This window comes from Rhodnius prolixus, unplaced genomic scaffold (assembly GCF_049639745.1).
Source record: "Rhodnius prolixus isolate KJV_2025 unplaced genomic scaffold, Rpr scaffold_2, whole genome shotgun sequence".
NCBI lineage: Eukaryota > Metazoa > Arthropoda > Insecta > Hemiptera > Reduviidae > Rhodnius > Rhodnius prolixus.
The window spans coordinates 15,909,236-15,924,050 of NW_027411592.1; the positions used below are offsets into that span (position 1 = coordinate 15,909,236).

Below are 14,815 nucleotides of genomic sequence, written 5' to 3' on the forward strand. Positions count from 1 at the left end.
CGCGATATAAAAAAAACTACTTCTCTCTCCTCTTCAGCTCCGGGGAGCCATTAATTGTTGTTCATGTAGCAATAACATGGGACGTTACAATTACGGAAGAAATGGCTTCCTCCTAAGGGTACTAAGGCAGGAGTAGAAACTCAAATTCAGACTACATATACTTTGTGATGAGTCCAGGTACGAGATGGTATCTAAATTTTAATACTATGTATCTCTTAATATTATGTATCTTAATACTATGTAATATAACGATATGTGGTTTGCGTCCACTTCACACGATAAAAGATGTTATACTAAGCACAAGCGCTAACAATATTCTTTTATTCGAATTCAGAGGGTTTGAACTGTACGAGTACATGTATTGATTGACTCGAAAATTGGTTACCAATAGCAATACATTCTTATTAATAAAAGCAAAAGAAAAAGTAAAGAAACTTCGGATTATCGGTGTTTGCCAAACTATATTGCAATTTTGTAGAAAAAAAGAAAAAGTAGAATTATACAGAAAAACATGTTAATGATCGTTCGGTAGTTTCTGGATTTACATCCGAAAATGCTTAGATAGACAGAAATTCTTTCGTTGGGATCTCATTAATCTAAAACACACTTAAAATTCTAGGCCTAAAAAAGTATGTTTCGTAAAGGCAGTAATCTTTAATGACAGAATTAAACAATTACATTTATGTTTATTTGAAAAAACTATAAAAAAATAAAATCATTACATATTGATAATTATACTTATCAGTCAACTGTATTTAAACTTTTTTCATAGGCAATTATTTCTTCGTCAAAATAGTTTTCTTCGCTACTAGCTGTTTCCGTTTCACTTGTGAAATCATTATTTTTCTCTTGATCAAAATATAATCTGCAATTAAACAGTGTTTCTGAAGTTATTTGATAATCGTTCACACCTTTTAATTCCATTTTAGCAATTTCATTGGCGGTCACTGAACAATCATTAGCCGGGGAACAGATTATTGGTAAAATATTTTGCCTTTCTTTAATTTCTGCTTTGTCTTTCAATTTTAAATCATCTCTTAAAGAAGTTTTAATAATTTTCTTTTTTAAAATCTTCCTACGATTACCAATCGCAGATTTTAACTGCACTTTTGGAGTACTCCGCGTTTTAAACCAAGGGATCATCATTTCAGCCAAAGTGACAGTAAAGTTTATCTCCTTTTTGGAATCATGATTTTGTTTAGTGCTGCCATTATTTTCATTTGAAGATTTTGGTACAATAACATAGTTTTCAAATGCAACAGTTTCACTTTTACCGTCGTTATTTGTTAGTTGGCTTCTTCCGAGGCCTTGTTTGTTCAACAGATTATCTTCTGCGGAACTAACTGAATAATTACTACAGTTAGCTGTTTCATTTGCAATGTTTTTTTGCGAACAGTTTGTTATGTATTTAATAAGTGACCCATTAACTACATCTTCTACCAACGTTGTATTACTTTCATCGGAACTGTCATTATCTTCAACTGATATAAAACCACTATTTTTAATGGAAGCTTTAAAAATTTGATTGTTCCAAATCCTTTTTAAATTTTCCTTTCTGCTCTTTAGAGTAAGTTCCTCCTCTTCAGATTCTGAAGAGGTAAAATTTTCCCAAACAGAATTGTGAAAGTTACCTAAATTTGTAGCATGATGGGTACTTAATGATTCTAACATTTTAGAATACCTTGTTTCCACTGCCATTGGGCATAAGATATCAAAATTATTTTTCAGTATTATTTCAGCCTCTTCTTCCTTTCCATAAATATCTTGCACATCGTAAAGGTATTGTTCTGACGTTGTCTGAGTTTCTAGTAATTTTGTAAACCATTTCGGGTCTGATTTTATAAAAATGAGCTCTTCTGAAAATAAAAAATATTTATAATTATTTTATTCTAAGTAGAAAGGACTATTCAATGCTTTAGTGTTATCGAAAACGAAACCTAAAACACAAAACAACATTTACTGGAGGGCAGAGATTAGCACAGTGGTTACGATTTACTAGATTCCACTGTCTGGCGATTCGTGGTGTTGTCTGCAAAGAAAGAGCACTGTTCGGAGACCTGTAGAAAAAAGCTCCGGGCGCCAATGTCCTGAGTTTACGCATCTTTAAAAAAAGAAAACAAACAAAAATTTTCTGACATCTCTCCTGAAGTGGTTGATGGTACAGCTCTTTCAAGGTACTTACAGGCAAACTAGATCATCGCACTCATTCAGATTTTACTCATCGTACACCTTTTCCAGACAACTACATCCTGCCAACAAACACTGACACTTCAAGGGAACCACAATAGATTGCAGTGGATTAGGCTTTCATTATGCCGTTATATCTTAGGCCTATTGTAAGCTCGTCATTTGCTGAATGTCCTTCTATAGTTTTCTTTTCTGATTCCACAATGTGAAATTTGTAAAATTTGCGAATTATTTTACGATGGAGAGCAAATGGTGTCGATTAGAATATAATGGTCCTCTATAGGCCACTAGAGTATTTTGTGGGTTAATGGCAACATCTATATGCAAAATCCAGTATCCCTAAATCCTAAGCCAAAATGCTTTGGCGTTGTAAATGGTACAACTTTCTAGGAACAATACACAGGTAGGTTTGTTGACGTCAAAGTCTCTGTAAAGAACTATGGGGTGGATACCGACAGCAACGTGGTTTGAGATCGCGAAATTTATTCATAATCTCTCATGTGTTAATATTGGTGGTATTTTTGGAAATCAAAAATTATCAAAGTAATTCAATCAAATTGATTTTTAATTCTCTCTTACTGCTGGTAACCGGAAGTATTGCTATTGCTATTTTATTTTAAAAAACGATTTACGGACAGAGTGTAAACAAAATATCTCTAAACAAAGGATAATGATTCTTATTTGTTCGTGGTGACTTTACCAAGCCGTGTGCGATTGCAAGCTACTCTGGTTCAATGGAACCTCGAACTTTAATTCTACTTTTCAATATGAATAAGTTTTCGACTACAATTGAGTAATATAATCCTGAGTATTTTTGATTCTCACTTCGAATAGATTTTTATTTTTTGAAATTTTCTCGAAAATATCTCTTGAACATTGAGCTCACATACGTGAAGCTCGAAAAATTTTATATGAATAATTTTTACTAGAAAGATTAACAAATTCATATAAAACGCATTCATATAAAACATTAGGGCCTCTTTGCTAAATGCTAAGAATTCATTGTAAAGTGCCAGTCGAACTGCTGGTATTAATCATCTACAAGGAATTATCTCTGACTTGATCGGAAATAAATATGAGACGTTTGAATGATTTCTTTTTGTTCTAGTATTCTGACTACTCTGTAAAAGAAGTATTATTGCTTTAAAATTCTTTTCTTAAAATTGTCTAAAGGAGGGTTCTGCTGCTTCTTCGTTTTCTGTTCTTTTTATTTCCATAAATCTGTATTGAAAATAGTCATCATGTAAGTCTACAATTTGGTAAATGTTCGAAACTGAAGACAACTTTGGGAGTTCCCGAAAGAAAAGGTTTAAAATCAGGTCTCACCAGTTCTTGCGGATTCACTTCTGCTGGTTTCATAGTGGTTACTGTGTAGGTCTTGTTGAGTTACTGATGCATAATGATGAACTGCGACCTTAATGATCTGTTATGTACTTCTGGCTTCACAAGGTTCCACGGAAAGTATAGGCTCCCTCTAGTTTCTTCCCACGCGTTTAAATCTCCCTCAGAAGGCAGTTAGGGGGTGAATTGGAGTGTCCACCCACCTCACCAAAGACTCTGCAGGGGCCCATAACGTTCCAGAATCAATTTTTTCCGCTGCCTCTTGAGTTATCAAAGCCCCGGGAGAAAACCTGTACGTATACTACCTTACAGATAATTTGGCATAGACCTCAAAAACCACCCTACTCTGCTATTATCTCTTGCGAATATTAACGATTTTACTTTAGGCATATGGTTTTTTGATGTGCTATTACATGGAGATAAATGTAATATGTTTAGAAATTGTACCACATCAACTACCTCAACATCCCAGATTTTTTAAGAATTTCAACCACTCTTCCAACCAAAAAAGGACTTTCATTATTGAAACATTCTTGGTCTCTACATCCATGGCTCTATAAAATCACCTACCTACATTTTAATACTGCATAAATTGTTACACAATTTATTTATTAACAGAAATAGATTCGAAACAAACACATGCATAAAAATATTAGAATTACCATTAAATTCATTGACCGTTTTTACTCCAGATCTTTTAATAATTCCATCCTCGTGTATTTTATGTCGTCTCTTAGAGGGATCTGACAATTGGGGTACTTGTCGATTAGCTAAGGGCACTGTGTATTTAATAATTCCTAAAGGCACCATTGAACTTTGGCCCTCATTAAATGGTACTCTTTGTTTGGTTTCCCTTTCTTTATCATTATTTTTACTCTCTCCGTCATTTTTATCAACATTATCTGTTAAACAGAAAACATTTTTGTATTTCAATTAAAAATTAATGAATCTTTTCATCTCAACATTGATTCAATTAAAAGTTGTGTGGATTCTTGCTACTAAGATTAGTATCTTATAGTTGGTTACAAAAGCTCCCTTTTTAATTAAAAGTATTGAACCTCTTCTTTGATAATAGATTACGTACTAATAAGACTCCATCATCGTTTGTACTTGAATCCGGTCTAAGAATATTATCAACTTGTCGTCGCTTACCTGTTGATTTCTTTCTTTTTTTTAAAAAAAAATGTTTTTGTTTACATAATCTTTGCTTATAAAATTAGCAAAGCTTACAATCAATATATAATTTTTATTTGTAGGTAGCTGCAAAAAGAAGATTATGAACACAAGCTATAATTTAGCATGCTCCACAAGTGAGACGTCTCACTTCAGAGCCATGAATAAAGCATACATACCCTCGGTTATATCCCAGCAATTCTATAATACTTGAAAAAAAATCAAAATCTAAAATATCAGCAATCAAATTTACTTTATTTCGGTAATGTTCCTCACTTGCTCTAATAATTTGTTTACAAAGTTTATGAAAACTTAGTAGTTAAATTTTAACGTTTCCTTCATGACGCAAAAACAGGGTTCAATGAAACATTAAATAAACCATATTTTATAAAATATCTCAACTTTCCAACGTAGATGGTTTTGTTTACAGATTGTAATTAACATCTAGATAGAAAAAACAGGTGACTTTGCATGTATGTACAATCGATTTAGAATAATTAAATAAATCTGATAGAAAATAAAAGTGGTTATTTTGTTTTCAAAAATCGTATTTCTCTTAGCCTAAAATTTATTTCAACCTATCTCTAATTATTATAATTACAAACGTGAACTGACAGGCCGCCTTTTTTTTTATTTCGTTGATTTCTTTCATCTTGGCCAGTATGTTATTTGATTACTAATATCAAATTTTACTTACCAAATAGTTGTGAAAAATTGTATATAATTTAACACAAGTAACATTAATTCAATTGAAAGTACCTTCTTCAGTCAGATCAGTTTTAAGGTATAACCAATTTGCCACTTTTTTAAGTAAATAGTAAATTCTCAATATTGCGAGTTTGGCAAATTCCATTGAATCATGTGTCTGTATAATATTTTTGCATTCGTGTGTTCTAATTCAAATTAACATATGAAATTACATAAATTTAAATATATATAAGTATATTTAACAACGGTCTATTAATTTAACATTCCCATTATTCCATCAGTCTTGCATTTAACTTCTTAAAATAATACATAAGAAGTTTTTATTTTTTCCGTAAACTAATAATAATTATTATTTTAGTCGTTAATTTCATGCCGAACGCTACTGTTTCTTACTCCTGGCAGAGTAGATTTTATTTATAGAGTCAGTGCCAGTGCGACCTAAAACTTCTTTTTCAATTCGATTCCGCATCAGTGTTAATTTTTTAGATTTTAGGTGTATGTAACTGCAATCATACCAAATTGAAGAACTGACTTGGAGTTGCCTCGTTTACTAATCTGCTATTGTAATTTATAGAAGGTGTCACCAACTAAAGAAATTAAAATGAAGCTAAAAACTTTCATTAAAATCAAATGCAAATTAGTCCTGGAATTAGTCTATTAGATGTAATAAGCTGGCAGAACACCAAGTAACCTAAAGAGATGGTTGTACTCTTATTTCTCTGTGAAAATTCAATTGACTTTTTTCAAATTCATATTTCTAGCAATGATTTTACTTAAATTCTTGGGGATCACAACGTACGCTGGTCTTCTGCTTCTAGATTCTCACTAGTGTTTGATAACTTGTATCTTGTTCCTTATAAACCAGTAAAACAGCTATGAACCCATGGAAAATATAAACTATACGAATAAGTTTTCAATGGAGCGTTTTCATTTTAAGTAAGCGGCAGAAAATGATCGTCAACAGGGGTCAAGGAAATAGAAAAATGAAAGAATAAAGCTTTTGACTTAAACAGTTGAATAAGCGAAATGGGAACATTTATATGGAGAGCTGGAGAAATTTGCAGCTTTACTCTTCCACTTGCATTAAATATTTAGGTAAGACTACACTTTACTTCCGAACAGACTCTTAGTCCTTTCCAACACATTCACTATATTTTACTTTTATTTATTCATTAACTTTAATCTTTTGCGATTTGTTCTCTCCTGTTACACAGTGCAATCTCTTCGTCTTCTTTTTTTGACTCTGCAGCATTCCGCGGTTCTTCGCCTCAATGCAATAACTCTTAAGATACATAATCAAAGTAAGTATTAATAATAAAAATGATGGTAATGTTTATTTAAATTCTAATGGGCAGTTCAAATGTACTCTTGTGGAATTATTCGGATCAATAAATTCATGTTTTCTAAACTATTTTTTATTTTTAAATTCCAAAATTAAAGGCACATTAGCGTTCTAGTCAGATTATAAATTTATATTATTGAGCCAGAAATCTCTTGTACACTAGAATTGATTTTTGGGGAATGTATGTGGAGTTGAGTTTTTATTTGTTATTTACCAATGTTTTTATAGATTTGAGAGGCTCAATACATGTTTAATGATCAACTAGAATTTGCATGTAATTTCATAAAGTAAAACAATATTCACAAACAATATGCTGTGTTGAAGCAGCATGCTCAACCTTCTATTTCTTTTCTTTTTTTTCATATTTCTTTTATTGCGGTTTATTCTCCAATCTGAACGGCTTCAAAGATGACACATGTATGTAATTAAATGAAATTACTTTGAAAAATTGAGGGCCTAAATCAGATTTAAATTATGAAAAGAAATTTCACTCTGAAGTTTATTTAACTAGAAAAACTTTTAATACCATCAAACAAGTAGGAAACATTCTGATATAATTCGCAGTATACAAGAATTTTTCTAAAAAGAACTTCACGTAAAATCTCATTGTAAAGAAAAGAAGTTCTTTAAACACATGTTTGGCAAAAGGTAAAAACCTAGGCCTTTGTATTGAGACTATTTCCAGCTAGCAACTTGCTGGGTATTCTTGACCAGCTTGACTATCTGCGAGACGATCTCTTCACTGAAGTGTGTGTCAAAGAGTACTGAATGCTCTGAAGCTATATGATAACAACTTATATTAAACGCAAAATACTTTGAATAACACTTGCCAAGTTCTAATTGAGCATGCTTTATGCAAATCATTCAATTTCTAAAACATATTTATTTTGAGATGCTCGGAACGAAATGGCTTAGTTAGGAACAAGTGGCATTGAATGATTTCAAAACAAAACACTTTTGTAGTGATGTCATCTATTCTTCTAATTTAGGAAGAAATTTTGAAGAAGAAAAATGTTATTTATTAGCAGGATTTATCATTCATTTTCGTTGAAACTTCACATAATACACTGAAAATTATGTATTGAATGCGATATTCTTATTTTGGAATTTCATAGTTTTCATTTTCCACTCAGAATCTTTGAGATTCAAAAAGGAGGTATTTTTCAAATATCTAAACTAGACAAAGGATTTCAGGAAGCTTCTAAAGAAGAAGGTTCTGACCATCCTAATCAAGATAAAAAATAATAAATCTTAATTAAAACGAAAAAAATATAGATCACCAGATAGAAATTAGGATATTAATTTCAAAAGAAAAAAAATTGCTAAATGACTCTGAATTGACTAATAAACTAACAAGTAACATAGCTCAGCAGTAAAAGAGAAATTAACAAACAACTCTAATTTTGGATATTCACAGGATTTTAAATTAGTGAGTTTAAATTAAGTTTTATAAGATATATTAACATTATTGTTACATAGGATAAATGATTTCAACGACTTTTGCATAAATAAACGTGTATTAAAATCCTACAGTTTCCTAGGACAGATTTGGTCCATCCAGTTCTTTTACTTAGTTTAAGGCATTTTTATTTCTATGTTTGCATTCAATTACAAATTGTTTTAGTTAGAGATTTTTAGTTACTAAATTTTTAAATGCAATTATTTTCAAAGTTTAAAAAATATTACCTTCTGTAAAGTAACGTATAACGTATATATGTATATTTCCATACATAAAATTATATGTGATGTTTGTTAAGAGTTAGATTAGAGGAACAAGTCTGTGTATATAAATAAGTGTGAAATGTAAAATAAGGCAATTTGTATTCTAGTATAGAAGGAAATGAGAATCGTGGAGAAGCTAAGCTTAGCCCTTCCTTGCCGACAACGAATTGTGGTAAAATACTTGAATCAATTTATTATAAATATTATACATTATGTAAGAGCCTTACAGCAATCTTGTTTAAGTTATTATTCGAGTAGACGGGTCTAGTTATTAAAATTTTAATTGTATTCTTTAAGCGAAATATATATTTATATATTTATTTTCACTTTAATTTAATATAAAATGATTTCAAGCACAAAATGTTATTTGTAGCTGACTTATGCAGGCTAACATTGATTACAAGTAAACTGTAAAAATAGTTTAATTCTGTAAGCAGGGGTTTATTTTAATAAAATATTATTGATACAAATATCTAGCCTGTTTTATCACTTGTGTATTTATTTATTATTTTCTTCGTTGCAAAAAATGTTTTTGTTGAGTGAGTTATCTGATACTAAGCGCCCTAACTTGATTATTTATCAATTGTTCTTACGTTAAATGAAGATTTATTCTATATTCTCTAACCCAAGTTTTACATTTACTTTTTACATTTGTTATTCTTTTTGTGACTTAAAATAAATGAAATTTTAACTACAAGAGAATTGTTTTCTTTTGCCTTGGAGCCATCTGAGAACCTCACAAAGTTCATAAGCATAAAGTGATTAGTGACTACTTACTATTAATTATAATTAATAGCTTTAAGAGATCATGTTGCCGGAGTTATTTTTACAAGTTCTCAGAACAATCTCATTAAGAAAGTGATCGTTAATAGAATAGTTTTTAAGAGGAAAAAGTAATGCATTTTCTTCTTGAACCAAACCTAATTCCAGAAACTATTTTGGTTGCGTCCTTGCTGGTCCCTAATGCTTCTGTAGAGTATTAAAATTTGTTGATTAGTTTAATGCTTTCAACATTACAGTAAAATATTGACTGAAGGTAGAAACAAAATTTTTTTCCAGTAATAATCGATAGATTTGATTTCTTCGAGAATCTAGAAACAACTAGAGCAGGCGAAGTTTTCACTACCTAGCTAGTGAGGCCTCTAATGCTTCTCTTATGGACCTACGTTTAAATAATGAAAATTGTAGTGACCCCTCTACCAAGCTCCTTAGAACTGTAACATGTGATGTTAATGAATCCTCACAGATACAGGAGCCAGCTAACAAAGAAGTTGAACCAAGCTGGAGACCCATGTGTTGCAGATCATCATATTATCCTGCAATTTACGCAAAAAAAAAATGAAATAATAGCAGAAAAAGTTTAGCTGTCCTAATGATTTAAAAATATCTTCACATTTTTTCTTCCCAGAAGGTTTGCCATCAGTAACATTAAGGTACTTATTGTTTTTGAAAATATTTATAATATATCACAAAACAATTGGACAGCTAGCTACCAGTATATTAAATAATAGTTTACAGTTTAGAATGATAATTATTTGGTGGGAAAAAGCGTACATAATTACCTGAGGTTAATCAAAAGAGTAATTTATGTACACGGAGCGGTATGTCCGAGATAATTAAAGCTAATCAAGGATAATTTCCTGTGCTGACTGCATATCCTAGTGTACTCACTTTAGGCGGAGAGAAAACTAACATTCTATGGGTCGTTGTGAAAACTAGTCAGCATTCGATTAGAGGGTAACCTAGAGTTCGCTTTTATAATTACATAATAAGCGACAAATATTACAATGAGAAGAACTTTTAGACTACTTTTGTTATAAATTAGTTTTTGCTTTTGCTTTTGATAGAATGAAATAAAATTTTATGCTGTAATAAGAGCTATATTGCAGATTATCGAGATCCACTAAGTCTGACAAAAATTGTTTAAGTAGAGCTTTGAATTTAATAATATATACCCCTCCAGTTTTTTTGTTTTTCAGAGAACACAATCATAACTAACTTTAAGTAAAAATTAGAAATTTGAAAAAATACGTTGCTATTTAGAACAGATGTAACAAAAATATCAGTGTGTGATCAACCAAACTATTTTTGAAACTACTCGAAAAGTTTCCATTGCATTTTATATACAGATTAGTTTGACTTACTTCTTTCTTTGTCCTTACTCTCGATTTACCAATATCCACATATGACTGACCAATAAGAAATTGGTTATGAACGGAATAACTAATGGAATTCTTAAACTTCAATTGATCCGAACAATTTTCCCAAAGATCAGTTTATTTATAGTTCAAAATTTTTAATTTTCGAGTTATCAAGTATAGAATATCCTATATTTAAGTCTCATTCTATTTACAGTCAACGTCACTCATGTTCACTGTCTCTGTCTGTATTTGGACCCAGGATTACTTAATGCTCGTTCTGTTCATTGCGGGATTTCAAAAGTTCATTAATATTTTTTTTTTTTTTAAATTATAGATATACTCGTATTTATGTAATTTTTTAAAAATAAATTCCAATTATTAAAATTTTAAGGACATACCAAAGCGACTCGTATTGCACCCAGTTAATAAATATTACTTATATGCATCTACTTTCGGCTGAGAAAAAGCTCTCCAGCAGAGATCCTATTGAAGAAGTTAGCTGTGTAACGAACTAATGCAGACTGAGGTAAGAAACACCTCGGGTAATTTTAGTCTCGTTTTAATAAATTATATGAATAATCATGATCTTATGATTTTGCCTCTTTTCTTTATGTCAATATGATTATATTTTTCAAAATAATTATTTAATTTATCTTTTTAATTAATCTTATAATATTATGTCAAAATGAAATTTTTCCTTGTACATTATGGACACTCGGACGAGGATTATTAAATCACTTTATAAAATTATGTAATTTAAAACAAAATTGTTTCTTTCTTGTTTAGTAGAACGTTTCAAATAATGCTTGAGAATATTAACTGTAAACGGTTGGCATCCCTCAGAGATTGATGTCAGCTTATTAATTTTTTACTTTCTTAAATGATGTACCACAAAAATAGGTAATTTCTTTTTCGAACATAATTTGTAAATATTTCTAACGTTGAAGAATCAAAATCCATGAATCAAAGGCCCAATATTTGATAATAAGACTGAATCATACTGCTCCAGTGAGGAATTTGACGTTCCAACCAATACGCTGAAACTTCAGAGAATCCAGAACAAATTCTTGAGATTTGCTATCGATTTCTCTGTACAGACATTGATATCTGCGCTGTAAAACAGAGCAGGTCTGGCCCTTATATATTAAAGATTTTTAAAGGATGTATTTTTTAAAAACAGAACTGCGTGATAATTATTTAATAAAACAAATTGGTGTATATTTATGATGTAATAGTTTAAAAAAAAAAAACATAATACAAGAGAATTAAAAATGAGCATGTAACTTAATTTTATTATTCAATGTAATTTGTAATTTAAAGCTTTTTTCCTTAATATTCTACAATTTTAAACTTTTATCTTTGTGAGCATAATTTATGTTAAGAGACGAAGATCATCTGGCACTTAAACGGATTTGTGGTCACTTGAAAATGAAAAAATGTTCTTATAGCCTTGGACTGGTTTTGGGTCAGAATATTTCAAAACTTATAATTCAGAAGGAATATGAAATTTGGTAATTTCTTTTTATCTTTTCGGTTTCAATTTTTTTCTTCTTAATATATTCTTGAAAACGGCTCCTTTTCCAGAAATTTAGTTTAAATTAGAAGGCCTATTTCTGTCAGTTGAAACATTTGCCCGCGATGTAATATTGTTATGACTACAATCTTAAGTTACCCTCTAATGTGACCCTAGTGATCACTTTACGGTTCGACCAATCGTTAACCAATGCTAGAATTATTCATGTTTTTCGGAAGTGGAAAGAAAACGATTGAAAACAATTTTTTTTTAAAAATTACATGTTTCTATTTCAAACATTACGCTGGGAAAAATGTTTTAGGAGGAAAAGAATGCGCTGAATTAGACTGCAGCGCCCATGATCTCAGATTTTGACACAGCTTAAATTAATTATATTTTTTTTTATTGAGTTTTGAGTTCTGGGTGTAGATCTCGTTAAATGAGCGTTCGAATAGAAAAGTGACCGAAGTAAGCACTTCATTACATGACAGTTTGGTCAATTCATAAATATTTGCCAAAAAACTTTTCGTTATCTACCCAAAAATTTCATTTTCTATCGCTTCCTTCTCCCTCTATAAAAATTTAAGCTACGTTTTTTGCTTTAAAGCTGGCGACGCCCTAATTTTCTCCTTCTATTAAAAAAATATTTTCTATTTATTACTTTAAAAATAAAAGTTGACTTTTAACTCAAAAGTTTGGACATATTTTTCGCACAATGTTTTATAATGTGGCAATAGTAATCGAACTCCAGTTGCTATTATTTGTACACCGTTTGCTTTCAAAGAAAAATTGAAGAAGCGAATACTAATGCAAATCGCCTAAACTCATTATATATTCAGAACATGCCATGTATAAAACTCCTTTTTACGTGGAGCAATTTTTTTTTTTTTTCTTATAAAATGTAAATTCATATTGTATTTTGCTTCTTGTTCGTTCAGTTACACTTGTATGAGGAACACGTATCTTTTCAAATAGTATTGCGATGAAATTCGGTCATAACGACGGAGATTATTTTTACTCGTTTATTGTTACGATAGAATTCTGGAAAATTGTTATATTTATAAATCTTGACAAAAAGGAAGAAAAAAAGAAATATGAAACAAGCAGTTTCTATTGAGTGGACGATTAGTAGGGTTGGAATATGTACACAAAAAATAAAACAGTAAATAAAAAAAGGTGCAATAATAATTTGGAAGGATTGTCTTCTCATGGCAAAATCTGAACAATCTTTTCTCAACAGAATACCTACTGCTTTCTTCTTTTACTCCGCAAGAAGTACTGCAATGAAGTCAAATCTTTGTGGCACTGTAGATCTTTATGTGTATGTTTAACAAGAAAGTTTGGTTAAAATCTACAAACCAGAAATGTCACTTTTATTTAGGGGATTTTGAAAACTACAACCAATAGAAAAGTGGTGATAGTTCTCAACTACCACCAAACCTCCACTGAAATTTATTCATGCAGTTTTCTCAATGTAATAAATAAAATAATCACGTTTCCCTTCACCGGTATGTATCTCCCTTTCGGATGAATTTGCAGCAACCGCAGGACCCAAATAGAAGCTCTTCAGCTGTATTTCTTTGCTGATCACCTTGGAAGTAAGAAGATTTGATTCTGAAGAAAAGCGACTGTAGAATTGGTAATATTTGGTGACAGCCACTCATGCATTTCTTGGTTAAGACTCCACCAGGTCCAAACCCCAAAGCTCCCGCTCAATGACAAGATGAATGGGCATGTTTTGAGTTTTTAGAGCTAATGCATTTTTAAAGTAAATAGCAACTATTGAAACCTTAAAGATTAAAGTTTAACATGAAGTGAAAGATAGTTCGATATTTCAAAATTATTGCTTTTCCAAAAAAAACCATTATACGAAGTGTGAAACAAAATGGTAAATTCTAATAAATGTAAATATTCGTTTCTTGCACCGAACGCAAGATTGTGTGATATTTTATTCAAAATGTTTATTTATTAAAAAGTATTTGCGGTATCATTATCATGAATGGAAAAGGTCGAGAAACGTTTAATATATTTTACAAAATACCCATCTTGTTCCCTTTTTAAAAGGTACTAGGCGAAGTAATAAATTAATAATTCTGAAGTCCAGAAATTTCCCTTTTTTCTTTCTCTCTGCTTAAGCTTTTATAAATTTAATTTTATTGATTTGAACAAAAGCTGATGTTAATTATTAAATATCTGAAGTAACAAGTATTTTAAATATTTCACCATGTATTTTTATGTACCCAGTACATAGATATTATTGCATAAAATTCAACTTAGTAGGAATTCGGAAGATTCTTTGAACACCAAACATTATCCCAGAAATTTATTGGCGAACTTGATATGTTAACAATGAAAATAGATACATACATTTTTTTTCTCCTTTATTAATTTCATTAAATTTGTTTTTTATAAAAGAATTTTACCAAAAATGTTTGTTAAAAATATTTCTTTGTATAAACATTTTGAAGCAATTTTATTTTCAGGTTTTCTTTGAGTGAAGATTTCTTTCTTACTTATTTTCTCTTGAAAAAAAAGAAGAAAGAATTTTAAGGAAAATTAAAAAATGTACGGTTGCTTTTTTCACTCTTTTATTATCCATGTATTTTACAAAATGGGAAAGTTTATTGTGCACATATTTTGGTTTTCACAAAGGGAATGACAGCCAACGACATATTTAATTGTTTAAGT

General features: G+C 30.4%; 2 protein-coding genes across 6 annotated transcripts in view; one reads left to right on the forward strand and one right to left on the reverse strand.

The window, feature by feature from the left end:
• The window catches only part of stg1 (stargazin-like protein), a 338,187-nt gene that overhangs the window by 275,739 nt on the left and 47,633 nt on the right, over positions 1–14,815 (forward strand). The window lies entirely within an intron of this gene.
• LOC141449114 (uncharacterized) lies at positions 623–5,618 on the reverse strand. 5 transcript variants are annotated; one of them, XM_074118200.1, is made up of 4 exons: positions 5,461–5,618; positions 4,191–4,430; positions 1,682–1,856; positions 625–865 (listed from the first exon to the last, which is right to left on the reverse strand). In XM_074118200.1, exons 1-4 carry the CDS (start codon positions 5,552–5,554, stop codon positions 742–744), a joined length of 633 nt encoding a protein of 210 aa, XP_073974301.1. In that variant the 5' UTR covers positions 5,555–5,618; the 3' UTR covers positions 625–741. The 5 variants fall into 5 exon arrangements, with proteins under 5 accessions (XP_073974297.1, XP_073974301.1, XP_073974296.1 ...); XM_074118196.1 differs by having other exon boundaries at positions 623–1,853; XM_074118195.1 differs by having other exon boundaries at positions 625–1,856.